Raw genomic sequence first — 27,915 nt, forward strand, 5'->3', positions numbered from 1 at the left:
CATTAATTTTCTGCAGCGTAAAAGGTACTCCAGGGACATAAAGTGCGTTTTCTTTCCCGATGATATCCAAAATGCTCTCCCGAAAGTGGGCAGGGAGTCCTCCTCGCTCTCTTCCCTTTCATCCGCTAAGAGCTGGGAGAAGTGTGGAGACAGTTTTTTGGATAGTCCGGTGACAAAGGTGATAAAGACCAACAGCTTTCCGTCCATCTCTTAGCATTATCACCCTGCTACTCCCAACTGTGTTCATACTGTGGATTTCTGTTTTTTGTTGCAGATCATTCCGTCTTCAGGAAGAAAACTATCTACTCTAAAGAAGCTGAAACAGTTGTCTGCTGCAGGTATCTTGCTCAGTTTGCTGGCCTTTTTTGCTATGGTCCATCTCAGACTTTTCTATCTTCTATCTTACCTCACAACTTTTAATACTCTGTAAGTACCTCATACTTAAGTGTACAGTACTGTTCACAAGTCAGGGCCCGCTCATTTCTTTTAAATTTGTTAGGAAAATGGGAAATATGTACAGCAGTTATAAAATTAGTTAGTCTGTGGCAACAGGTAGCTTCCTTATAATAGCTGTCCGAAGCTTTCCAGAGGAAAAGAAATATCTAATGTATGACGTTTCAGAGGGCTTTTACTTTGAAATGCACAATTAGACTGGGTGACACTGTGAGGGTGTATCCTATTACTCCAGGGCAATTACTAAGTAGAAACAGGAAGTTTCCTTATCATAGCTTTCTGAAGCTTTCCAGATGAAAAAGAGTTCATATATGCCATTTTTTTTACTTTGAAATACAAAATCATACTTTTTGGTTATTGACTGGAAAACACTTTAGGGTTGTGTGCTCTTAATCTAAATTGAAATTAGTCTGTGGAAACGGTGAATTTCTTGTACATGTTTTTTTTAAAATGGAAATGTTTAAAAAGGGTTATTAATATATTTGTCATATTTGCATATTTTTAGTTGTCATTTGAAATTTACTTTTCATATTGATTTCTGTATCATTGCTTATTTAATGAATCATTACATAATTAATGACAGATTAAATGTACTGGTCAATCTTGAAATCACCTTCACCTGAAGATCACTTTTAAGTGGGTTTCTCTTAACGTGATACCTATTATATGCACACATAACACAAAACATGGGGCATGCTTGATTTATAGTAATTATTAAAACATGTGCAAACCTAAATGGAAATAGTATCTGAGGCAAAAACAGAGTTTGTACAATTCTAACAAGCTAGAAAGTCAGTATTTATATGGCCACCTTTATTTTTCAGCACAGCAACAACTGTTATAGGCAAGCTTTCTTGTAATTTCTTCAATAGTCTTCAGAAGTAAGTCTCCAGTTTTAACAAGCACCTCATAGTGATTCAATTCGAACATTGCATTGTCCCCTTCTGTATGTGTTTCCCAGTTCAGAGCAGTTCCCCTCACCGTGAGGAGGACCCAGTGAACATTGCATGGAGCTCCAGTGACTCTGAGCAGCCTTATGATGAGACCCAGGAGCAGCATCCATCCAGAGTTACTGCACAGAGGCAGCAGCAGTGTCACAGTCGAGGGAGACCCACAGCTTCCACTCAGTCTTACAGCAGAGCACTGCTCATGCTCAGCACTGATAAAGGTATAAAATTAAGTTGTGACTTGCTGAGGGAGAAATTTTACATTTCAGGTTATTCTAACTGAAGTTCACCTTTATCTTCAAACATTTCTTTTTTTTTTTGTCAATTTTTTAACGACAAAACAAATAGTTTCTGACCTTTGGAGGTGCTTTTATGGTCAAACTAGCGCCTTCTTTGTTTCAGTCTTTATGACAAAAAAAGCATATGTTGGTGTACTATCAGTCTTCTTCATTTACAGTTACTTTTTTTTACAGTTTGCCATTTTTTACAGCTCAAAATGAATTGGACAAACCAACATAACATTTAAATGTAAAAGTAGTTCTTAATATTTAGATGAAAATCCTTTATAGTCCGTGACTGAGTACTAGAACCCATGGACTTTACTAAATGCTAGTGATGGGATTTCCGGCTCTTTTTAGAGAACCGGCTCTTTCGGTTCGGCTCACTAAAAAGAGCCGGCTCTTTCGGCTCCGAACTGGCTCTTCAGGTTGTTTTGTTGCTTTAATTTATTTATTATTAACAACAATATAAAATTATGCACAAAAGGAATTACTAATGTAAAAAAAAGTGGTTTTATTTATATATGTTTATATATAAATATATGCGGTGGCTCCTAGAGACAAAACACGTACAAACTCCAAAACACATTTCTAGTATGAACTGAACTTCCAAAGCAGAGCTACCTAGATCACTTAAATTACACAATTGAAAGCATATGTGTATTGTTTGTGTATTTATACACAAGCACTCATATATATTCAAATAATTTAAAAAAAAGTTCATTTACCTGTTACTACCACACACCAAATCCAGTCGTTGGTACTTGCTGGCTTGTGTAGCCACTAGGTAACAAAAGCTCAACACTGCCCCTAGCATCCTGGAGCACTTCTGTTGTGTTTTGTACGTGTTTTGAGTTTTTATGTGCTTCGGAGTTTATACGAGTTTTGGAGTTTATACGAGTTTTGGAGTTTATACGAGTTTTGGATTTTGTACGTGCTTCAGGGTTCGTATGTGATTTGAAGTTTGTACGTGCTTTGTCTCTAGGAGCCACCGTAAATATACTTTTATTTATTCACTCCACATAAAATCTAATAAATAAATCATATAATACAAATATCAACTATTCACATTTCAACTTTTAACTCTTTTAATTTTCCGCTTTTTCCTTTTACAAATTTAAAGTGAAACAACACAAAACACTGCAAACCACAACACAATTAAATATAAATTATAATATGAAAACAAAAAGAACATGTATATTCTCTGTCATATGGACCTGCATGAATAAACTTTCTGAATCCTTTATCATCTGCAACTGAAAATAGTTGTGGATGATTACTATACCTTTCTAATGTGACGTTGTTGTCCCTGGCTCTTTCTCTCTCTCTCTCTCTCCTGCTCTGTTCCTGTGCTACCGCCCCTCCCCCCTCTTCCCAGCGTAAAGCACAAGGCTCGCATGCGGAGTGAAGCGGAAAAAAAGTGCGAGAGAGAGAGGGTGAGAGAAAGAAAAAAACAAAAAAAACCCAGCTCGCGATAAGGAGCCGGCTCGCGTCGTTCACGTCAAAGAGCCGGCTCTAAGAGCCATTTCGTTCGCGACCGACCCATCACTACTAAATGCTGTGTTTCCTCCCTTGAGATCTTCTGGTAGGCCTTTACTGCAGTCACCTTCAGTTGCTGCTCGTTTGTGGGTTTCTCTGCCTTCAGTTTTTTTTATTTAAAAACTGAAAAGCGTCCCTTATTCAGTCGAGATCAGTAGAAAACCGTTTCTTTGCTCTTGGATTGCTATTGCAGTATGTTTTGGGTCATTATCAAGTCAAGTGAGGTGGCTTCATTGTCATTCCAATCATGTGCAGTGGTACAGCACACAGTGAAACGAGACAATGTTCGTCCAAGACCATGGTGCTATATATGACATATAACAGACAATCAACACAGGACTACATAAAGTGCAATGTGCAAAAATTGTCAAAAGACACAACAAAAACAGTGCAACACCAGAGAGAACAGAACGATAGGGACACAACAGTGCAATTGAAATGTGCAAAAGAGTGAGCATTGTGCAAAAAGTGAAAGCACGTCTTTATTGTAAACTTTAACTCCTCGAGAAAGTTGTCTTCTGTTGTTTTCCAGCTCCGTTGGTGTTGCTGAGCTGATCAGTGCATTCCTGCTTTCCAAGAATGGGCTAGTTGGACTAAGTGTAGTATTGGCTATAATTCGTGACTAGTTAATGCACCGCTTTCGTTAAACCCCTTGAATCAAAATCTCAAAGTGTGGCCTTCAATCAGATTTTCATTATTTAACCTACTGTGCTGGTGTACAGATGCAAATTTACAAAAAAAATGCTTATTGTCTGTAACGCTGGGTAATACAGTAAATTAACTAATTTCTTAGAAAGCTTAACTGTTCCTTTAACTCAGTCTACTTTGTGGTCCATTTCCAGATTTTTCTTAGTAAAAGCAATTGACTTAAGGTGATAAACTTCTGTTATATATTAACAGCTCAGTTATCTCTATAGTCTGATAAACGCCATAAGATAAAATTTACAGCACTAGCACAGCTCTTTCTTTCATTCCTAGATGACCTTCCCGTTATTGACACAGACAGCGATCTGGGTGATGAGTCTCAGGAAGATGTTGAAAAGCACAGTGGGCAACAAATCTCAGACTGTGATTCCTCTGAAGAGAAGCCAAATGACTTCCCTTCTAAAACTGAAGATGTAAGTAAACCTTAAACTATCTGTGCCGTGAAAGTGGTTTTTTTAAAACACCTGCATAGTGAGGCACACTGATCTGTAGATCAGTGCTGTTTGTGTTAGGGGACACTAGGTGGGGCTATATGCCTTCCTAAGCTCTTAATAACTTAGTCCAGTATATTACCAACTGTGTTTCTAATTATCAGCTGACTGCCAGTTGATGCATTTGTCTAAGAAGTGCTCATCTGTGTGTTTTAACAACTTTTCTGGCGTCCTGCTGGAGAATACTTTTCGCTGCTAATCTGATGGTTTTGTTTGCAGCTGTAGCAGATGCTGCATGAAAGCCTGTGTTCTTGCAAGATACTATGTAGATATTATATTTTAGTGTTTGTCTCAAAGTTGTTGGGTTTTTTTGTTTTTGTTTTTTCCAGTAATTTTTTGTTCAGTTTGTTGCAGTTGAATGTTTAGCCTTGAAACCACTAGGTGGAGCATTGTCTCAGCCATGTTTTGATGTCCTAAGAAGGCCCCATAGGCTCAAACCAGAGTAGTTTCTAGATTCAGGTTATGTTCTGTCAAAGTTCAGAAGCTGAGCCAGCAGTAAAACACAGGTTTAATGTGAAGGGCAAAGTAGATCTGAACACTGGGGCTAATTTATGCGTGACGTGAAACTCACAAAAAAAGCACTTGCCTCTCTTTAAGTACAATATGTAAAGAATTGCATAGTTTCCACTCGTGTTATTTATAGAAATAAAAACACTGTAGAGCTGCGACACAGAGAAAATGGAAATTATTGAGTAATATTTGAACCTTTCAGGTTTACAAATGTGCAGATTTGTGCTCCTTTTTTGTACTTTGTCAAAGTAAATTAAATATTTTTGAAGTGTTTGTTCTTTTTTTTTTCTTAAAGCCAAAACACAAAACAGAATTCATGCAAACTGAACCATCAGATTCAACGGTGTAATGAAAGACCCCCCCCACACACACACACACACACACACAAAGTGGCTCGACTACTCCCGCTCACAAGCCATTCAGAGGTACTGTTTGTTGAAGGCAGGGCTGGCATGGTGAGAATGTACAAGGAGTGGTGACAGTGTTTAGCTCATAGACCACACACATGCAGTTTAGTTGTTAGAGCACATATTACAATTTAAAAAAACAAAAAGATCAGCAGGTTGTGGCAAAACTGAATGAATGCGGTTGACTAGATAGCGGTTTGTGAGAACACCGTTGAACACGAGGATGGGTCAGATTGAAGCCGGTGATCATTTGTCTCGGTACTGGTATAGCCTCTGCCTGCCGCTTACGGTCCTTTTATTGAGGCTGCAAAAGGCACTAACTCGATATATCGAGAGGAAGCCTGACGAGAGATTAACATCAGTCCCGCAGACCCCAGCTACTTCCTCTTGTCACACTTATAATTTGCTGTTATCAGCTCTTTGGGGTCAAAAAAATATAAGATCAACAAACAGGAGGCTTGTGGTCAGAGGGCCTCTAGAAAGAAGCCTTTAGAGTCCTACTTTTATAGTTTAATGTAGTCGCACTGAAATATGTGCACGGGGTAGTTTTGGCAGATCAAATGTTACATATTTGAAAGGAATAGTACGTAGCTTTCTTGCATCCGATTATCAGTGTGATTAAATTTAGTATATGCACAGTAAATATTGACTTAATTAGAATATCAGAATGTTCTGGCCTATTTGGACTTTTTATTTGCTGCCCGGAAAGCTCACTTACACATTTCCAATTGTAAATCAAACCGGATCTAACAGGATACGGGAGGGGGAGGGGGGAAGGATCCTAATCCTAGGCAAAATTTACTACTCCAGATAAACGCATGGCTGAGTCACTTAATGTGCCCCTGCCAGATTTCTGTGTTTTTGTACTAGCCGCTAAGAGAGGACAGGCGGAGCTGTATAGGCGACTCCGCGCTTCAAGGCCAAAGGGGATGGCTCCTTCCCAGATGAAGTGTGTTGCTCGGTCCGACACCCACCGACATCGGCGCTTAAAGGGTCAACCACCCACACCACATAAGAGCTCGAGAAGGGCTATAAACAACTTTTTTACTACTGTTTGTTCAGGAGAACTTGAGTGAGTGGAAGAGGCTGCGTAGAGCTGTGTACTTATAATGCTTTCAGTGCTGGTGAAAACATTTTTGAGCCGGGGCCAGGAACATAGTGTTCCTTTTTCTCTGTAGCTGGTTGGAGTGTGACGTCTGCTGGCACGCTGCCTAGCAGGGTCAAGTTGATTCAAAGAAGAGAGCATATTGGCTGACAGGGCCTGGTATGCTGGTCTTGTCTGCACATGACAGGAACTCAGGTTTCTCGTGGATTTTTCCATGAGAACAGATTCCTTCAGGTGTAGCCAGCAATGATACAGCAAGAAAGATTGTTTAGTGCACTAATTTGACAATTAATCAGCCTGACTGCATGTCGGTGTATCATCCTCTTGATTTTTGATATTGATTTTATTGTTTTTATTAATCATTAATTACTCATGAATATGTTACAGGTGGATGAACCCTTTTAAAAGCGTTACTTTTTGCCTTTATATATAATATACACACTTACACTTTTATAGGGATGGGTGCTCCTATTGTTGAAATGAGTGTATGTGCAAGCAATAAGCTTAGACTTCTGATTGCTTTAAACACTGTTTCAGACAGTTTTTCTATTTCAGCTCTGTACAGGGAGAGGATATCCTGGTCATTAATGCAGCAACCTCACTCACCTGCTGACACCTTCTGTTTACAAGGGTTAGCCAATCAGAAGAAAGGGGAAGGAATTTAACACTAGGAGGGTCATTTTGACCGCAGTAACAACAGCAGTAATAGCAAAGGTATCATTTCTTGAAGAAGTTAGGTTGTTAATTTTCATCTAAATTTTTATAATATTAAGGAAGATTTGACAAAATACATATTTAAGATTCATTTTAAGGGGTTTTATTAGTTTTATTAATGATTTACAGCATTTTCTTACAGAATGTGAAATAAAAAATATACATTAGAATAAATGTAAATGAGATTGAACAGCTGATTGCCTACATTCTAAAATTGACCTCACAGGTAGCTGTGCTCTGGATTTACTTTACTTGCTCTGCACAGCCAGCAACCTGCCCTGTTCGGTCAAACACTCCCCGCTCTGCTCCAACTCATCATGTGCCCAGCAATAATTATTCATGTGTTATCTAACTACAGTCACTCTCTATATGTATTTATCAGTCACATCTACCTAGCTGTAACTCGTTTTGTGACAGGCTTTACACACAACCTCACAATGTGTGTAAAGCAATCATGTTTCTAAGCAACATGCTGTGCTGCAGTAGTGGTTTTACATTACATAACATTTTGGCTTTGGTAAAAGTTGTCCTAATTCTTTTGATCGCACACACACCAAAATTGAGTATTTGATGAATAAGCCAATTTTTGAAAATGGCAGAAAATATGACATGATTGAATTTTAATTTAACAAACCTACAGGATTTTTAAAATACCAAAGGGCTCAAAATGAACCCTGAAGTTTCTAGTATGAAGTTTTTTGAGAGGTTGCACCAAGACAAATAAGGGTTACTTTGAGATGTAAATCATTCAGAGCGTGTTTAGAGTCCTAGAATAGAAATGTGGAGCTGGATGTCAGCATATAACATACAGTTGCATTTGACTGCAGTTGAGCATTTTTAACATTTTCATTCAAGAATGTCAAACTACAAAATTACAACTGTTCTCCACGTCAAATGCTTACTTTGTTCCCAGGTTAAAGAGCTTGAGATCTCAGGGTATGTGTCTGATGGAGAGGATATTGACAGCCCAATGACTTCAAGCAGACTGGACTCTGAGATCTTTCCTTTCCAAACTGGTGAGGGCAGCAAAAAGTCAATCAGCAACTGGGTGAGATCTGCTCAGGCGATGCTGCAAACGCCCCAGAAACCAGTCAATAGACAACCCAAGACTCCAGAAGACTCTGCCAAAAAGAGAAGAAAGTTTCAAAGGTGTGACTTTTGTTCCAGTCCACTGTTTTTTAAATGCCTAGTACCTCTGCTGATACACAGCATATGAGCGTATCATATTACTGCACCAAATTTAGTTTTATAGAAGTTTGATATCAGTCAAGTTACATAACATTAACCTCACACAGGTGAGCCTTCAAAATTATCATAAAGTTATGTCAGTGACGCTCAAGAAACCGCACTGGTCTTTGCAGCCTTCATGGAGTTAGAGTTTCTGCAGGACGGTATTAGTTTTAATAAAAATTGCACCTGAGCGTATAATATGTGTGATAGTGCATTGCTTCACAATACGAACAAACAAAGCAAGATGTATTGCTTGCAGCCAGGTGATAGACAGACTTTGGTGACAATGTTTCCATGGCAGAACTGATGATGAAAGGGACACCTGGTGGCACAATGTGGGTGCTAAATGTCGTTTGCAATCTCTAAGCCCACCAAATCTGACAGATGGCTTTCTGTAGTCTTTGACAGCTGGTTCTGTGCATCAGAAAATCTTTTACTTCACTTTGAAATAAACATTTCTGCTTGTGCGTTGGTTAGACTGCTTGCGCTCTGTGAGTTTATCACATTACATCATCTACCTCTGTGGGGGTGGGGGGCGTGCGCGTGTGTGTTTTTCACAGTGGAGGTCTGGCAGAAAGGCTGAATCGACTTCAGTGCAGGCAGAGGTCAGCTATCAGCTTCTGGAAGCACCAGTCCGTCTCTGGTTCCTCGGCAGCAACAACCACAACAGGTGATCCACGTCACACGAGTCCTCTGCCAGATCGCACCAGGATCATACACACATAAACCTGTGAATCATCACTTAAAGTTTAACAGTGAACTTTGATTTGTGAGTGGGATGAAGCCTGGCTGAAAGGTGTGATTTTTTTTTTTTCTTTCTTTCTTTTTACCATACTTGTGATTGTACTTAGGGGCCACGCTGAGGAAATGCTGGCTGAACTGTGAACTCGACATGTAGGTGACAGGAAGCTGCTTGCCTACCTTTTTTTTTCTTTTTTCCTTTCCGCGGCGTACCAAACCACTTGCATTGTCTTGTTGTTAAGTATCTCCTCGTAATAGGACATGAGCATTGACTCAGAGGTGACAGTTGATTGTGGAAAATGAAAACGCCCACCTGATCTAACTTAGAGTTTGTGGTCAGTCGATGGTTTGACTAGCGTAACGAGCTACGAAGATGGGTTGAAATGTAGGAGTTTATTTTGACTTGACCTGGTTTCGAAGTCTAATCAATATTTGATCTTTCTTTTGTCTTTTTTGCACAAAGACTTTTGTTTGTTTAGTCTTTTCAACCCATTAACGTCACATGGCTGACATCAGGATTTTTTTAAATATAAAAAAATAAATCTTTTGGTGCAAAATGTTCTTTTTCTGGAACATTTTTCACAATTTAATCTGCTACACTCAACCCGCAAACTCCAGGCCAAACAGTCGCCATGGAATCAATGGTTCAAATCACCAATTAAGTAGCATTAAAAGTCATGTTTTCAGCCTCATACAAAGGCAGTTTTGGCCTCTCTGAATAATTTCCTTCATTATAATATATATGGGAGTGAACTTCTTTCTGACTCATACATTTGGATGTTAATAAGGGTCAGAGTTCACAGAATGGCCAATTTGACTGACATGTGTGAAGACACACACGTGCAGAGTGTCTCTGTCTCCTAGGCCTCTCTGCTAATTTGGACCTGGTTTGCACCTCTCCACCACGTTTGTGTAGTTGGTGCCTTTCGGAGCATTTTAATGGCATTTATCTGGTAAATGCTACGCTGTGTGGTAGAGTTCAGCCGAGGAGTTTGTGCTTCTGTTTTGTTGAGTGAAATTCTGGCATTTTAAGCAAGATTTAACAGGTTATTGATGCAGGTTGCTAAAGCCTCAGTCACATAGGCCTAGACACTTGTCTGCGATGCCCTTGAAACTTCTGGTCAAAAGGAAAAAAATGTGCATTCCCGACTCATTGCGAGTGTTTCTTGGAGGTTGCTGTCTGTTGCTAGGTGAACCTGGTCACGAAGATGGTACTGCATTAAAAAACCTTCTTGTGATTGCTTTTGTTGCCCATGGTTTGCATGACACACATCGAATTTCTCTGCAGACAGTGCTAGCTAGCTGCTGAGCAATAGTGAAAACTGAAAAAGTGCAACGCAAACTGGAAATGGAGAATGTTCGTGAAACTAACACGTTTTAAAAGGTGCTACTTTCACTTTTAAGGCAAACAGTCTGTTCCCGGTTTGCGTCGCACTTTTTACAAATTTCACCGCCATTCGGTCAGTAGTTGGCAAGGGTTTGCAGATAAGTTGGTGGCTTCCATATAAACTAGGGTTTCGACTGTGGAAATCAGCTTGTGAATAAAACATTAATTTTGAGGCCTCAGAATGCAGTTAGACTTTAAGTTAGCAGTGTCGCTAAAGTTGTTGTTGTTGTCCTTTTGCTGTCCCCCCCCAACCACACACAGAAGATTGATGTCCTTTCTGGTTCTCCTTTAGGTGCTTTTCTGTTGAAAAGGATTTTTTTTTCTTCCCATTGTTGCCAAGTACTTGATCATAGATGGTTGTCCAATTATTGGAGTCTTCTCTCTATTATTGTATTGAATTGGTGTTAATTAAATAAAATTGAATTACAGTAATTCAAAGGAACATGTCTGTCATTTGCTTAAGTCCAGTGAAGCCTGCCAGCCCTAACTGATAACTTAGGACTCCACATTTTCATCTGAATATGATAACATTGTCCAAAACCAGGCAGTGACTTGACATTGGTTTCGTTCATATTTTGGTGAACACATAATTCCCAATAACAACACTGATGCAGACTGGATCGCCCTGTTCTGTGACATCTGATTGTGATGGTGTGCGACTTATCTACGGTTAATTTAATTCAGTTTTATTTATATAGAGCCAAATCACAATAACAGCCACCTCAAGGCGCTTTATATTGTAAGATAAATACCCCACAATAAAACAAGTATGCAGATGTTGAGTTGTTTCCTAAAATATTGAATTTGCAGGTCAAGAGGAGGACTCGAGTACTCTCTCAGTTTTGGCGTGCTGCCTGGTGTTATTGTAATGATTTTGTTATTTGGGATCTCAATGCACAGAGCACAAATGAACCACTTAACATTCATGTTTGGACAAATGCTTGTTAAAACCTAATACCTCTCCAACAGTCTCCTTGATCTGATTCATTCGTATCATATTAAAATTCCCCCTCTGGCCACTTACCTACACACACACAATGAGCTGCATTGACTTTGCCCCTTCTCTTCTGCAATTTTAACAATTCAATGCAATCAAGTTTACACACTTCGCTTTCATGATGCCAAGTCTCCCTCCTATCTCGCTTTGGTTTACAGCTGCAGGGCATCGTTGTGATTTGCTCTTCTTAAGTATCTCTGTGGACTTTATAGTTCACGCCAAGCAATCAGCGTTGTGGTGAAATTCCAAATATTTGTGCAGTCATCCATTGGGATTTACTGCGTCTCGTATCCAGCTCAGGCTGAGTCAGTAACAGCTTTACAGATATGCAGTGCAAGTTGTTCTGATGCTAAAAAAGAATTTCATAATGCATAATGAGTCCCACAGAGAGCATGAGTGCACTGTGTACACAGACACACACACACAAGCATTAAACATCTGTGTTGTTGTTGTTGCTCTGATCTCCAGTGGACAGGGCTGGCGTGCTGGTGCTCGAGGTGCTGGAGGTTCATGAGGAGTGCAGCATGCAGTTGGCGCACTGCGAGCACCACCAACCCCCCGGAGACGGCCACCAACACATTAACCCGGTCTCTGAGGAGAGCGCTCGTATGTTGGTGTTATTCAACAGAGAGACAGCTGCACAGCTGATTCCAGCACCCAGTGACATGATCCACATATATCCACCATGGTGAGCAGATGGCGCACAGGGCACACTTTTAAAGCTGACCCCTTTCATTATTTTCTGTTACAAAGTTATAGTTACATATTAAACATGGCTTAAGTTTCAAAACGTCAGTGTATATAAGAATAATTCCAGTGAGGCAAAACCTTGGACTGCAGGTGGCTCCAGTTTTTTTCTACTTTTAGCTCTCTGTGATGTCACTGAGAGCAGATATTCCTACTATGGTGGTATCAGTCAGAAAACGAGCAAAGAGAACTCTCTTAGCTGCTGTTCAAACGTGAGGGACAGCCATTCAGAAGAAAGCTGGGCCTTACCCAGAACTAAACAGCTCATTTTATTTTTTTAAGATATTTATTTTTGGGTTATTTGACAGTTCAGGAGTGAAGAAGTAGACAAAAAAAGAATGGGAGAAAATACGCAGCAAAGTGCTGCAGGTTGGACTCGAACCCAAGCTGCTATATTTCAACCTTAAGAAATATGGCCGCCTAAACAACTTGTTTTAAAAAGAAGACAAGCTGAGGCCCACTAACACACCAGAGTTCAGTATAAGATGAATAAGGTTTAATTTGAACTGTGAATAATGCAGAGTTTGTTTATTTATATTTTTTCTGGTGTTTATTTATATTTTTATATTTATATTTATATTTTTTTTTATTTATATTTTTTATTTATATTTTTTATTTATATTTTTTCTCACACAGTTCTGTGCTGTGAGCAGCTGTAAGCAGCGTTTTATTTTTCCACTGCGCCACTTAAACTGATAGTGAAGATGTGCTCAGTCTGTGGTTAACACATCATAGTTACTTTAACTGCTCCACAAAAAAGCACCACATTTACCAGTGGAAAGCTTTTAGTGTTTACATCAGCTGTGACTTCTCTGATGCACCTGAAAATGCAGCACTGAAGTGTGAAATATGGCTAATTTGTGACGGTACAAACAAGGAGACCGAGCTGAAACTAAACTTCAGACCACAAATATTCAGACAGAACCGACAAAGTATTAAGAGCTTAAAACTAGCACATAGTTTACATTGGTGAAGACAAGGAAGTAAACTGGTACAGTTGGCCTTGACCAGCCCTGCTACTTAGTGTCTTTGTACAGATAGAGGCAAGGTGTGTGGGGGAAGACATGTAAGACATGTACACTTGTGAATACAAGATGATCCTATTGTGTCAAAACCAGTTTGCAGCCATTGTTATGATGTGCAAAGGTCAAAAATACAGTAAAGAGAATTAACTCTGGACCAAATTTTGAGGAAAGGTTTTTTTTAAAGTACATAATCTTATGTTATTTTATGATTTAAAATAACAATGAATGGGTTTTTAAATGTTTAATGTCCTAATTTTTTTAAACTCTTATATTATTAGGCACATGTGGTTGAATCTGGGCATGTAGTGCTGGAGGGTACTTGGTTAAATTTAGAGGTCCCATGTAAATGTCAAAAAATGCAGAGAAGAGTAAATTCCTCACACTGAGAAGCAGATGGTCAAACAACAGAAGAAAAACCTCTGTTTTATTTTTTTAATGGAATAATGGATGAATTATATCTGCTGTAATAGGCACATAATTAAATTTTAAGAATTAGAGCATTTTTTCTGTTAATGTCTAAAATAGCACTGGGACTGTGTGACACATTTGGGGAGTTATATCGGTCAGTGAAACCATTTTTCCCCCCATCTTTGGTTTTTCTTTCTAAATCATCTCTTGGCCGACGCTCAAAACCTACAGAGCAAAATACACTGTTGCGGGCAATTACTCAATGCACGAGTGACACAGTACATGCAGGGCAAGGAGCTCAGAAGACATTGAATAGGAGGTTTGCTGGAAGTTGCACGCCAAAAATCTTTCAAGTTGTACAATTGTGTGTTTTTAAGTGTAAAAACCTGGTGTTCTCATTTTACAATAGTAAATACTCGAGAGCCAGATGTGAAGAGCAGTGCCTCACATGGGGGGATTGTTTTTGGGATTGTTTGGGAGTTGGAGCGAGGTAGCGGTTGACTCCAGCTGTTGGGAGTTTGGGTTGATCTGGAATATCCAAGCTGGCGGAAGCGCAGGGGCCTCCTCAGCGCTCTGACGTCACAAACAGCTCCAGGGAATGCTTCGCATTCCTCTTCCTGGCAGTAGTTAGGTCATTTCCAGCAAGCCGGGGAAAAAACACAGTAGGATTATTTTCTGGAGCATTTGGGAGTAGAGAGTGGAGGGAGCCAGAGGCCTGAGATTGAAAACACATGGTGGTTTGAGAGGATCTCTGGCTTTAGCACCTCTCCTTTCCTGTTTTATTCTCTTCAGCCACAACCATTTACTCCTTCAAAGCATTATTTTTGCGTGTATCTTAAAATCTTTTTCTGTTTATTTGTGGGGTTGACAGTTTAAATCAATCAGTATTCTGCCTGTATAAATGCACATCATAACAGCAAGAAAAAGTGGATGTTCTCTGAGTCTAATGTTAACAGCTACAGGCCAGGCCAAAGTGGAAAAAACACAGAAATTAGATGAGCAGCCTGTCTGGTAAAATTCCTCTTATCAGTTTCCTGTGTGACACTCGAGGGGTTAACCACCCCCATAATTCCTGCAACGAGTAGTTTGACTCCTCCCACCTCCCACGCCTTGTTTTAAGTGGGCCAAGGCCCGAGCGGAAATACCTGCAGGGATTATTCACTTACAAGCTGTGACGCAAGCAGTCAGTGCCGCTCCTTAACCTGGCTACCTGTCTGATGATGACAACTGCCCACTCACCTGTTCACAATGGATCATGCTTCCTGTAAGGGTGTTGTTCATGTGAATATGAACAGCACGTTCTGCTCTGCTAAGATTAGAGTACGGCTTTTACAGATTGTTTTTGTGATCTCTTGTCAGATAACGATCGCTGAGGCTTAATCGTTGCTTGTCTTGTGCTTGTTTAGTTTTTTTGTTTTTTTTAAGGTTGGCAAAATTCAGCTGTGGTGGGAAAAAAAACTAATCTCATCATCAGAGTAAGCAAGGTACCGTCGCTCTAAAAATACCACACTTCAAGTTGTCCTGCATTCAGAAGTTTTATTTGTATAAAAGCACTGGCAAACATTATTTAAGGTATTTAGAACATGCAAATTTATTTAAAGTACACCAGAAATACTTACACTCACTCAAACCACACAGGAATTGGTTTAAATGCTGCTGAACGACAAAAAGAAGAAACCAGATATTCAGATAACGATACTATTGTATTGATGCATTAAAATGTAAGTATTATTTTAATAGTGTAGATCATATAACTCCTTTATTTTTGGTAACATTGCATCATGTACTATGTACTGACATTTCAATTGAATTCAGGTCAATTCAGTTTTATTTATATGGTGCCAAATCATAAAAACAGTTGCCTCAAGGTGCTTTATAATGCAAGACAAAAACCTACAGGTTTAGAGATACAACTTCAACACTCAAGCGCTGTTCACTCCACTATGAGCAAACAACTGGTGACGGTGGGAAGGAAGAACTCCCTTTTAACAGGAAGAGACCTCTGACACGACCAAGCTCAGGGAGGCACAGCAGTCTTCTACAACTAGTTGAAGTGAGGAAAAAGGAGACCATAGGGAGATGAAGAAAAAACACAAACCACTGAAAAGAGACACAATTTCATGATATGCAGTAGTGATATATTTTTAAAAAAAAAATAGGCAGGGGAGACACTGTGCGTCACAGGAAGTAAATAACAGTAGCAGCATAGCTAGGGGTCCTTCAAGTTTGCAAGATACAACTCTAACTATCACAAAGGAAAGGGTTAAACTTGACCTTAAAAGTAGCAAGTGTCTGTTTCATGAATCCAAACTGGGAGCTGGTTCCACAGGATAGGATCCTGATAGCTATGAACTCTGTGAACCTGTCAGTCTACAGTCTGAGAGTAAAATGCTCTGGTAAGATTAAATTACAATATGAGGTCTTTAAAATATCACAGAGATTTCATGGTAGTGGTTATTTTAAGTGGAGACCACCAGAACTCTGCACAATATCTTACTCTTAATCCTACAGTTTTGATTTAGCATTAAAAGCTGTAGACTGGGGGCAATTTTTGTTCATAAAGCTAGCATAGTGTGTCTTGTGTCATAATTTTATGCCACTATGAACTCATATGCTTGTGACACAGCACCTCTGTCTTCTCAGGTGCAACAAACTGCCCTGCTGATAAGCATCTTGCTTTATTAGCCCACTGCTTGGCTGGAAAGCAGAGGAAATACTAGTCTGCACTGTCAAGTGATACTGAATCCGAACAAGTTGAGGCTGTAGTAGAAAATATCCCCTGTGCAGGGTCTCTGGCCCCAAAAAGTCTACTATCCTTTGTTTTATGATATAGAGCCACCAAGAAAGGAAAAACTTCTTTTCATATATGTGTACTTGATATATACCTGCCATTAAGAGGGTAGATTATTTTGCAGTGGATGAGTCACAGATGTCTCCACCTGCACTGATAAAAACCCATTACTGGATTTTCTCCATAGTCATTGTGTAGTTGGTAGTCTTGCATGACCAAAAACAAAGACAAAAATGCTCCAGGGGATGGAAACAATGCCAGTAACAGTATGTACAGTCCAGCGCAATCAGGGACAACACTGTGGCAGGAACTTATACTTGTGTGGTTTAGCTTTTTTTTTTTTTCTTTTTTTGCTGTCAAACATGGCTCTACTTTACAGCTACAGTCTATTTAATAAAGACATGTGGAAGTGGACAAGTGGAAAATATTAGAAACACTCATCAGTACTATACAGTAAGGACTATTAAAAAAAATAATAAAGCCTCCAAACTGACCAGCAAATAAAGTAATTCCTGTAAATCCAGAACTCTAAGTCTGAACTCTTTAAGGTCACATTAGACTCCCTTTCATTAAATGTGGGTGCACATAAACCGTGTGAATCTAATAATTTGGCTCATAAATTCTTTCCCACGGTGTTTTCATTATATGTCTAAACAAATAGTCCCCCCCTCCACACTTATCTGCGTGTTTAAGTATCACCACACGTCTTGGGCGAGCTGCGACATGCACAGAGGTTCCAGTCACAGAGTGCATTTGGCCCTGACTCAGCGATAAGCCATCATCACGGTATTATCAATGTTACATGTGGAAAAAGTCGTAATTTATACTTACCAACAACACAGTGCTATATAATTACTGTTATCCTACTTTTTTTCTTTTTTTTAAGCTGGTGCCACTCAGATGGGCCGTATTTATGTCAATGAGCCAAAGTACCAGACCTGAGGTGGTTTTTTTTGCTTTTGTTTTTTTAGGTTTTAAAGGAGTGGTTCAGCATCTCTGTGCCACTTACAGATGAGTGAAATCTAAGCTGATAACAGTAAAAAAATTAAAGCAAGATCAGCACGTCAGGTCACACATACACACACACACTTTGAGTTTGATTTTTCATCAGTTCACTCTCAGGCTTGTTGACTGTGACGACTGAAGTATTTTTCCACGCATGACATCACATTTGGAAAGTATTCTCACCCGCATCCCCCAGATTGAGCACTGCGACATGTAATTACTTGGAAATTTTGTCTTTCACTAGGTAAAGTAAAAGAGGACGCATGCATCCGTTGCGTTCTTCTCTCGTCTTGGAGGAGGTTAACGTATTTGAACTTGTACTTTGTGCTGGGTGGTACGCAGCGAACAGACCTGTGGAGGTGGCTGGTACCTTATCTGAGTTTGACATTCAAAAGGTTCTCGAGCTAGCAGCCCCCACCCCTCTACGTTTATGCAACAGCCTCTTCCATTTAATTCACAATCTGACTGTTTTCAAGTGTTATCAAGACAATCATAACGTAAAGCTGTTTATCTTTGCCCTTCAACTTTATAGATGTTTATTTCATGCAATATTAAAATACTCAAACCCCGTGGTAACTTTTATTAAGAACCAGCATAAGAAACGCTCAAACAGCTGCTATACCAGATTTGCCTTGAATCTAAACTTGATGAACTTTACTTGTTGCAGGCAGAGCCTTTCTGTTGAGGGCTTCAGCTGTCCTATTATTCTCAACACACACTTCAGCAAGAAGGTCTTCTGTGCTTCCAAATCGGCCAATGCGTCTATTCCTAGAGGCCCAGTCTTTGCAGAAAAGCGCATGCCATATTATTTGGGAAAAACATTCGGAGTGCTGGATGCATGCAGGACCACAGAGGAGAGCAATGTGAAGCAGGTGTGTGTGTTTTATCGCCTTTACAGTCAAGTGTGTAACATTTTATTTCAATTCAAAATGTAAAGTACTTGTTGACATAAAGAGGAAGCCGTTTAGGAGATTATACAAACCGTATTATGCCTCTAAAACTCCTGTCATCGGTTTAAGAAAATGACTGCACTTTATGATTATGTGTGCAGTAGGTTTCTACTGGCTGTAAGGTTTCTGCTCAGGTTTAGTCAATATGTATAAACACAAAACACTCTGAGGCTTGCATCAATGTTTTTTATGACTTTATAATTATGAAATCAACACTGAAAGAGTGTTGTTTTTTTTCCCCAGGTTTAATCATGCTCACTTTATACAGATCTCAGATATAAACAATAAATGGTCTCAGTTGGATGCGGAATCACTCTATTCTGCTGCTGTCGCAATCAGAAGTGATTGATATATGTATATGTTTGATTCACTGAGTGAGTTTTAATAGCAGTACTTTCATGAAGTTTAGTTGATCCACTAAAAAAAAGAACATTTAGCTGTTTTCTCCTTTATGGAGCTAAGAAAGGCAGAAATTGTAGTTCTCTTTTACTTGTGAAGGATCATACACTACATGGACAAAAGTAACACAGGTGTATAAAGTCCATGCAGTCTGCCTTTACAAACATTGATGCTGAGTGAATTCAAGGATGATACTGTAATAGGATGCCTTTGTTACAGTGAGTCAGTTTGTGAGATTTCCAAGATATTCCACAATCAGCTGTAAGTGGTATTGTTACAGAGTGGAAGTGTTTAAAAACCACAGCAACTCAGCCAAGAAGTGCCAGACCACGTAACATTATAAAGTGAGGTTACCGAGTGCTGAGACATATAGTGTGTTTAAAACAAATTAAATAAATAAAAAAGACCCACTATCTGCAGAGCTGCTTGCCTCCTCTGACATTAACATCAGCACAAAAAACTGTGTGCCACACAGCGTTTCCATTGGCCAACCTCCGCCTGTGAAATGTGTAGGTGGCCCAGTACTTTTGCCCATATAGCTTTTATAGTCTTTTTTCATTTCTTTGTCTGAGTGTTTTAAGAACAGTGTAAACTGGCCATGTTCGTCTGTGTATTTATGTATTGTTTATGCATTTATCCTAAAAAAAAGGCTTAATTATTTAAAAACACAAACAACCTTAAAGTCTAGGAGCTTATTGCACTCTCTTCCAACAAAGATGTGTCTTATATTCATACTTGAATGTATTGGTGAGTGTCATATAGGGCATTTTCTAATAATAAGACATGCCTGCATTTTTTTAATGTCTCCTAATGTTAAAATGTTAATGTTAAAATATCTCTAAATATCAAATAATCTATTGATTATCTTATCAGTGAATGAATTGTTTGCTTATCACTAACTTCCAGATTCAATACATGTATTGTTTTATCCAGTTAACTTTGATTTTAAGCTCAGTAAGAAATCCAGATGTTCGTTCATTCATTCATTCATTCATATCTGAGATGTTGAGACAAGTGACAGTTGACTGTTTATGCCTACAAACTTATCAAAGTACTTATCAGCGTAATCTTCTACCAGTCAGCTAATTGATTAAATAACCTATTCAGCTCTGAGAAGTCACACTTTGGGGCGATGTGATGTTATTTTCTTGTGTTTCTCTGTTACAGGTTGCTCAGTGCAGTTTGGGGCCTTCTAGAGTTTTGACAAGATACTGCGTCTCTCTCCTGGAAGCTATCGAAGGTCTCGGCCAGGCTGGCTCTGTGGAGCAAGATGTAGAGGTGGTTGTGCAGAGAGTTTACTCCATCCCCATTGCTGACTGCTCTCCTGTGTCCATCCTCAAACCAAGACTTCCCCTCAGGTCCTCTACAGCTCCTCCTGCAGAGAAAGGCAAAACAAGGTATTGTTGGGCGAGCTCATAATTGGGATCCCAGGGAGGCCTTTTGGTTTGTCACATGAAGCCAGAAACAGCTGGGAAAAATGAATCGTATTTTATCTGCTGTGAGAGCTCTGCCCCAATTGAGATTATTCTTTTTGTTCAGATTTCATGCTAGTTTCTTTGCTCTCGGGCTTTGCATGCTTCTCCTCGGTGGCACGATGTGTCTCAGCGGTCGAGCTATTGTTCACAGCACAGCAGGCCCCACAAAGTGCTCACGCTGTCTCCAGCCATATGGCATTGCTTGACAAAGGACACAAACATTTCTAATTGAATCCAGCCCCTCTGTGAATGGTTCTGGCCAATTCTCAGGAAAGACAGCATGATGTTTTCAGAATCTCGTGCACCAGCAAGTCTGAGTTGAATTGTTGCCCGTTCGCACTCCTCTGGGTGGAGCAGCTTTGTAGCAGGTTTTTTTTTCTTACCTTAATAAGGGGAAACCAAAGTGTTTTTCCTTCACATGTTAAAACATAATTCCTCTTGGTACTGCAGAAAATGTATGGTCATAAACAAATCAGGCAGATTTGTTTTTCCTTCATTTAATCAGCAAATAATTTAAGAATCTTTTTATTCATTTGTTTTGTTTTGTTTTAAGACAAAACATTAACTGTTACACTGTGTGTCGCCTGTCAGTCATTTATCTGCAGTCTTCAGAATCTGCTTATGGACTCTGCTGTTTTGGTAAAATAGCCTAGTATCCTCTAGCATTCATTGACCAAAAGAGTTGCACAGTATAACCCAGTTTGCCATGTTTCCCCCTTGGGAGGCGTTCAAGCAACAACCTGATCAGATACCTGCACCACTTTTTCTGGCTTTTTTTCACCAGAAAGGTGCAGGGATTCCTCTTCCGACTGGGGATTTTTCACCAGGAAATCTATGTCCTATTATGTTGGAACCACTGCACCCAAGAAATGTAATTACACATTTGGTCGATGCTGCCCGTGACTGTTGTGATGGGCCTCATTAGTATCATTGACTCCTCTTGTCCTGTATATTTCAGGCTCCTCTTTAAACACAGTTTTTAAATTGATCAGTGACAGAATAACAATCATGGCCTTAATAATAAGGGATCATAATTATAGCATCAATTTTAGGACTCACATATGTCAGCAAATTCCTGGACCAAATATCACATTGGACATGAGGCAATCTACAAATCACTAGAAAAACTTAAGCTCCGCCCCACAAAAAAATAACCCCAACAAAGAATTGATACCCAGGATGCAAAAAGTTCTAGCATTTTATTTGTTTCTAAGTCATCGGGACACCACCACATAGTAAATAACCCATAATGCACATGCACAAGCACAAGCGTCAATTCCGGCAAAGATGTTGGCAAATTGTGCGTGTTATGCCGTAGGCTCTATAACGATTCCTCCCTGTCTAAATCAGGCCTGAGTCTGAATGTGAGTCACAAGCTCATGGCTGTGGGTAAGAGTAAGCCTCTGGATAGACTTTCTTTCATCACAATGACAGACTAGTACAACTGTAATCCAGCTGCCAAGCTCCAGGTCCTGTCTTCCCTCAGTGATAAATAAGACTGTGAGCCCTAAAACGAACAGAAAAATAAATAAATAATGCACCTAATTGGCTCAGGTGAGGAATTTCTTCTCCCTTGTAATTCACCCCCATCCTACCTGAAAATGCATATAGCTGTCCTTACTTTTTTTTTTTTGTTTTTTCGTAGGAATGTCATTTACAGTTCATTTCTAAATCATTGGGAAACTGTTTCTCTGGCAGATATTTGCTATTTTTAGTCATTGTAATACTACAGAAGGGCTGTATGTGGATCGTAAGGGCCCAGAACTTAGTTTGTTCACATGTCTTTGTATTTCCACTTCTGAGTTGTTATGTGGTCTGTGAAAACGATGGGAAACTGACAACCGTGTGGTCTTCTACTGTGAAGTGTATTTGAAAGGCGGTTTGCCCTCCTGGGCTCTGCAGAGTCACCCACCTATGACATTGTAGACAACTGTTCTGCTGCTAATAACCAGTTAGTTACATTTTGCAAAAATCGAACAGATGTTTACTTTCAGAGACTCGCTCGGTTTGGGGGGTTTTCACACTCTTAATATCTGACTACAAATATTTCACAATAAAAGCCACCTAACTAGACTGCTTTTAATTTGAAAAGGCTGTATTGAGTTTGAACTGTAATATACCAAGGGCACTTGTTGATGAAGTTCCAGCTTTGTGTTCTTGTGTTCAATGTAATAATTAGCCTTTTCTAACCCTAATCAAATAGTTTGATTGTCTAAACTCAGTCAAAGAAAGAATTTTGAAAAACAAAACAAAACAACTGAAGTGTTAAAGTAATTCCAAGGAAAGTATAAAAACGATGTGTGGGAAGTGAGCTGCGGTCTCTGGTATGAGAGGAGTAATTACTTACGTCACCCCGACTAGGCTCCAAAAATATGGGCATATTTTGTCCTTTTAGACCTGGAACAGCATCACTTTGTGTAGCTGAATGATTAGCTATGACACCAACAATAAAATAGTAAATGAAGAAAGGAAGAAATCAAGTTCCAGGAACATAAATCTGATTATTTTTCGTAAGTATTTCATCGTCTGCCTTGAGGCTTTTTACATGTTTATGATCCTCTGACAGTATGGATCATGTTTCCGTAGACTGAGTCATTGGCTCATTAAAGTTTATTTGCTGTAAACAGGATACTTGTCCACTAAGGATGGAAAGTAGCTTTTCTTTCCCGTTTGATTCTGATTACCGTAATGCACCAAATTGTTCGCTTCCACTTTGCTGAGCATCACCATTAAGTCATGTGAGCGAGGTACAGGTCTCTCCTTCAGCCATGACCAAGTGGTAGCCGCTCAGAGTCTCACGTCTACTAGCGTTTCTTTGTAGATGTGTTTGAAGCCACCCATAAAATTAAAAAAAAATCCTTCAAGCTTTGTTTTTGTTTCCAACAATGCCTGAGGTAAATATTTGTCTCCTCAGTTACCAAATGTCCTACTTTGTATGTAGCACTGCATACGAGTGCGGCAGCAAATGACGCAGATGAGAGCGCCGAGACTGAACCAAAACAGTGAAGTTGCAATGAAATGAAAAATGCTCGAATGCTCAGTAGAGCTGTGGTTTACTACCAGGGATGAGTAATGAATCTGTGGATTTGCCACACATAAAATGCAGGTTTGTTTCCACTGCAGATACAAGAAAATCTGTTTTTTGTTGTTTCATACATGCTAAATTATCAAAAATCCTCCAGTCTTACTGAAATGACTTGTTCGTGTGGTCTTGTAGTAGTTAACAAATCAGTAAGTGCTACATTTGAAGCAAATCCAGTAAGTATGACCTTCAGTTGCCTTGGCCTTCCCCAGGCATGTTGTTTTTGTCCTTTTGCTGAGTAATAAAAGCAGCGGTTTCTCCAAGCAGAGGGACCCGAGGGACCATCGGCGGTAAGGGGAGGAGACCCCCGGTCAGCTGACGGGCTACATGAGCTGCGGTTGTAACATGACACTCCTGCCATGCTGCTTCTGTGGCTGGTAAACAAATGAGCTGCCCTCTGACCGGAAACACTCTTACCCTTTCCTCAGTTTCTCTCTGGCTCGACCAGATTCAGCAGCCTCGGGTTTATAGTGAAAGGATGAAGGTGGGGCTGAGGTTAGCAGTCGATCACGAGGGTTCAAGTTTAGAATATCAGGATGACTCAGCCGCCTTTATTGTGACAGATGTGAAGATGGTACACAAAGTTTATTTTGTTTCCCAGCCGTTCCTGAATTGTATTTATTGTTATTATTACTATAATTTTTACTATTGATTTATTTATTTATTTATTTTTGATAACATGGGCAAGCTTTGCATCACTTTGATCACTTGTATGTCTTTTTATGAGAGGCTTTGCTTTGCATTGCTGCTCAGAAGTAACATCATGTGCTACAATCTGTTGCTTGTGTTATTTTTTTCAGAATACATGGCTGCTTTGCGGAGAGCGGTGTAGTTTACTTCGCAGCCCACTGGGCTCATTCTGTGTAAACATGAGGACAGTTTGTACCTCTCATGTTGTGTCCCTGGCCTCTATGACTCACTCGCCTGGTCAGCGCTCTTATTTGATCCTTTTGTTGTTTAGCCACTGTGTTAAAACACGAGGGAGACGGGCCAGTATGATATTTATGCCTGAAGAAGATGTTAAGTTCCCGTAAATTTGGGATGGAATAAACAAGGAGATTAACTGTTTGCAGGAAGTGGAGAGAGACTGGTTGTTTTTTCTTTTTCTTTTTTTTCCTTCTTTTTTTCTTCGTTGAGCAGGAACACAATGTGCTGCAGGGATCCTGTTACAAACGTGTTTATCACTCTGCCTGCAGTGATTGGTGGACAGCACATAGGAAGGAATCCCGCCTGTCCGCCCCCCGCCAATGAGGCCTCTCTGCTGTATTCTTAATGTGTGGGACTTTAACTTGGTGTTTTTCCAAGTAATGTGAATGTGCGCTGGCTTCCATGCATTCACAGTGTGCCTGAAAGAGTTCATATGTGTGTAAGCACAGACCCAGTGGATCGCACTTCCTGGAAGAAAACCTGAGTTGCTGAGAATTCTGTGATCACTCACAAAAACAAATTCCTGAAAATGGCCTGTAACTAAAACTGGCCAGTGACTGAGGATATTTTTTCTTCTTCTTTTTTTTTTTTTTTGTGGGAGTGAGGGGAGTGAGGAAGTAGGTCTTTGAACAGCTAAAAGGGCTGACAGAGGGGGGAGGTAGTTGTTTATGACAAGCCAGCACCACAACAAGTCCTGTCACCCTTTTCTCTCCAGTCTGTCAGGTGTCCTATCAAGTTTCATGTTCAAGACTGAACATGCTCTACGAAAAGTAAAAGTGTATTTACACCAAGCAAGACTCTACCAGCTGTATTTATATTTTAGGAAAGGTCAGATGTTGATTTGTTGACAATGTCTGGCTTGTTTTGATAAAATGCAGCTTTTTTTAATCACCCACGCTTTGTGCTGTTGGTAACTGTGGTTTTAAATGATGAATTTCTTTCTTTTTTTAAATGAAAATACTAAAAACTTTGTGCTATAGACCTCCAAAACTATTAGTGAGTGCATAAGAATCACAACAAGCTGTGAATAGCATTTCTAATGTCTAATGTTCTATTGAGTGTTTATCAGTAGCAAATATGCTGTAATAAATACTCAATAGAACATTAGAAATGTTTATTAATGAACTAAAATATTTTCAATGTGAACTTTATTTACTCCTGGTTTAGAAAAACTGCAATTTATGTCCTTTAAGAAAATAATTGTTTGGATCAGTGAAATATGAACACCTCCAGCAGGAAACACCAGGCTTGGTCAGGACAAACAGAAAAGCATTGTTACTTTTGCACTTGTTCATGGGATTTGTCAACCAACAAACAAACATGCAAAAAATACAGCCAGCCTGTTTTCTCGACATATTAAAAACGTTTAAAGTTGAGCCAGTTGTATTACTAACATATCTAAATGATATAATCAAGCAAACCATTTAATAGTTATTAGAGAGCGAATTCCCAAGTGCTAATGATGTGTTTAACAGTCAAGTTTTTGTTTTGTCATAAAAAATACTTCATCCTGTATTTAAGCAAATGACTGATAAGTCGTCCATTTATCTAAAATACCTCGCAGTTTGTGGTTTCACATACTCGAGTGAGAAGATTTGCTGCTTTGCTCTGTTTTCTATGACTCTGATTCGAGGTTTAGTTATTAGTTGATCAAAATACACAATATGTTAGGGGCATACGAGGCCACCTACACATTACACCTACAGGAGCTGCTTTGCCATGGAAATCCATGCCACAAAGCCCCTAGTGCGAAGTTTATGCTGATGTTATTGAGTCAGCAATAACTTTTACCTCCTTTATCACATGTTGACCGACTTCTGTTAGTCAGCACTGGAGAGCCTTCTGCCCTACTGCTGTATGGTGTGGTTCACCGAGAGGACCTGCAACAGGTGGTGAGGAAGGCAGAAAGTGTTATCAGTGGAACTCTACACTCCTTTGGTAATAGTCACACTAGGCCACTGCGAGGGAAAGCCATTTGTATCCTAATGGATCACACCCACTAAAGATATCACCTATTCTTCCCGTCGCCCTCTGGGACCAGATTCTGAACAATGAAGTCCAAAACCAACAAAGTAACAGTTTTTTTTCCCATTAGCAGTAAGAAGCATAGCCCCTTTTCCTCTCTGATGGTGTTTTCTAACCTATAGTTCATTTTCTTTGGTTAGTTATTTTTTCCCCGTGGTTTGGTTTGTTTTCACACAGAGAAAAATCCAAGCGAACCAAAATGTGTTTCTACAAACTACATGAGAATGTTCAGTCCACTTATTGGCCAGATGTGTCTGGGGTGGGAGCATCAAAAGTAAATACAGTAAGAAGGTGCTGTGTTCTGGGCTACTGGAGAATTTACCTTTTATACATTTATAGTACCTTGCCGCATCCTGGAATATAAAGCATAGTTGTCTACGGGAAGGTTATTCGGTCAAACTTGCAACCAATTGGTAGTTGATTTGGATAGAGGTCGGGTCCTGTTCACATCATAATCGAATCACTCCGGAGTTCATTTGGAACCACATCAAGACCACTTCCTCCAAAGTTGTTTTAGTGCAGTTGTTTTGGTCTGTACCAGAGTACAATTACTGCACTGTGTTCAATCTGCACAAACAAAGTGCATCAAGGGAATGATTTAAACTGACTGAACACCAGAGGTGTGAAAACACCCGAAGACTGGTGTAAGATCTGGAAGTTCAGTTTTAAACATGCTACCCTCAGATCTTGCAGTGTCACATCCAACTACACCCCAAAGGGTCATAGTATCATTGCGCATGTCAGAGGTGAAGTTGCTCAGTAGGACAATGGAGTGACCGGAGATTGGGAAGGTATAGGTCTACAGAACGGGTGGCCCCTGTGACCCGACCACCAGACACTCTCGTGCACGCCTCTCTCCTGGGCCTGGCTCCTGGATTGGGCAAGGTACCACGATCCATTGTTTTGTTTCTTTTAACTCCATAAAAATCACCTTGCCTGCCTATTAATTTAAAACAAATAGGCATTTGGAGATCCTACCAGGTTGACCCCAGCAACATACCTCATAGGATTACTAGGGCACATAAAATGCTTTGCTTTGGTGGGGATTCATGTAGGAGTCTGTTCTATTTTATGCACTTTGTAACTTTGCTCTGTGACTTTCTGTGGTGTAACACTTTGTGGCTGACTTGCCTAAATGCTTCCACTTCAGAATTTGAAAAGGTGCAAATGGTTGCACTTTACAGTAATATCAGTTCTAGCTGAGGGTGGAGTATCTTGGAGGGAAGAAATATCACAAACAGACTTGCTGCAATGGCAGCATCCTATTGCAGAACTACACTCAAATTTAGAAAGCTCTTTAAAACTATCAATTTTTCTACAAATGTTTGTAAAGGCAGACTGCATGGCTACGAGCTGGATTTGATACACCGGTGGCAATAGGACTGAAAACAAGGTTCAGACGAGGTGTGGCTGTATATTAAAAAACCCCAAAAGAACTGGTTAATCAAGTTATAGTGTTAGTAGGAGTCCATGCTTCCTCCAGCTGTAGTCAATATAGATATAGATATAAATGTGTTTTTAAACATTACTGTGTTTTGGAAGAATTTTAAAGTTTTGTCTTTGACTTGCTGGCTGTT

General features: G+C 39.7%; 1 protein-coding gene across 1 annotated transcript in view; it reads left to right on the plus strand.

The window, feature by feature from the left end:
• The window catches only part of spidr (scaffold protein involved in DNA repair), a 43,422-nt gene that overhangs the window by 445 nt on the left and 15,062 nt on the right, over positions 1 to 27,915 (plus strand). Inside the window, exons 2-10 of the mRNA XM_005912624.3 lie at positions 17 to 178; positions 275 to 338; positions 1,415 to 1,621; positions 4,196 to 4,335; positions 8,063 to 8,298; positions 8,940 to 9,049; positions 11,973 to 12,192; positions 18,148 to 18,352; positions 19,997 to 20,226. Of these exons, the coding sequence (XP_005912686.1) occupies positions 17 to 178; positions 275 to 338; positions 1,415 to 1,621; positions 4,196 to 4,335; positions 8,063 to 8,298; positions 8,940 to 9,049; positions 11,973 to 12,192; positions 18,148 to 18,352; positions 19,997 to 20,226 (1,574 nt within the window). The remainder of the gene's footprint in view (positions 1 to 16; positions 179 to 274; positions 339 to 1,414; positions 1,622 to 4,195; positions 4,336 to 8,062; positions 8,299 to 8,939; positions 9,050 to 11,972; positions 12,193 to 18,147; positions 18,353 to 19,996; positions 20,227 to 27,915) is intronic.

The sequence above is a fragment of the Haplochromis burtoni genome, unplaced genomic scaffold (assembly GCF_018398535.1).
Source record: "Haplochromis burtoni strain Fernald_Lab_line unplaced genomic scaffold, NCSU_Asbu1 Contig_3, whole genome shotgun sequence".
Taxonomy (NCBI): Eukaryota; Metazoa; Chordata; class Actinopteri; order Cichliformes; family Cichlidae; genus Haplochromis; species Haplochromis burtoni.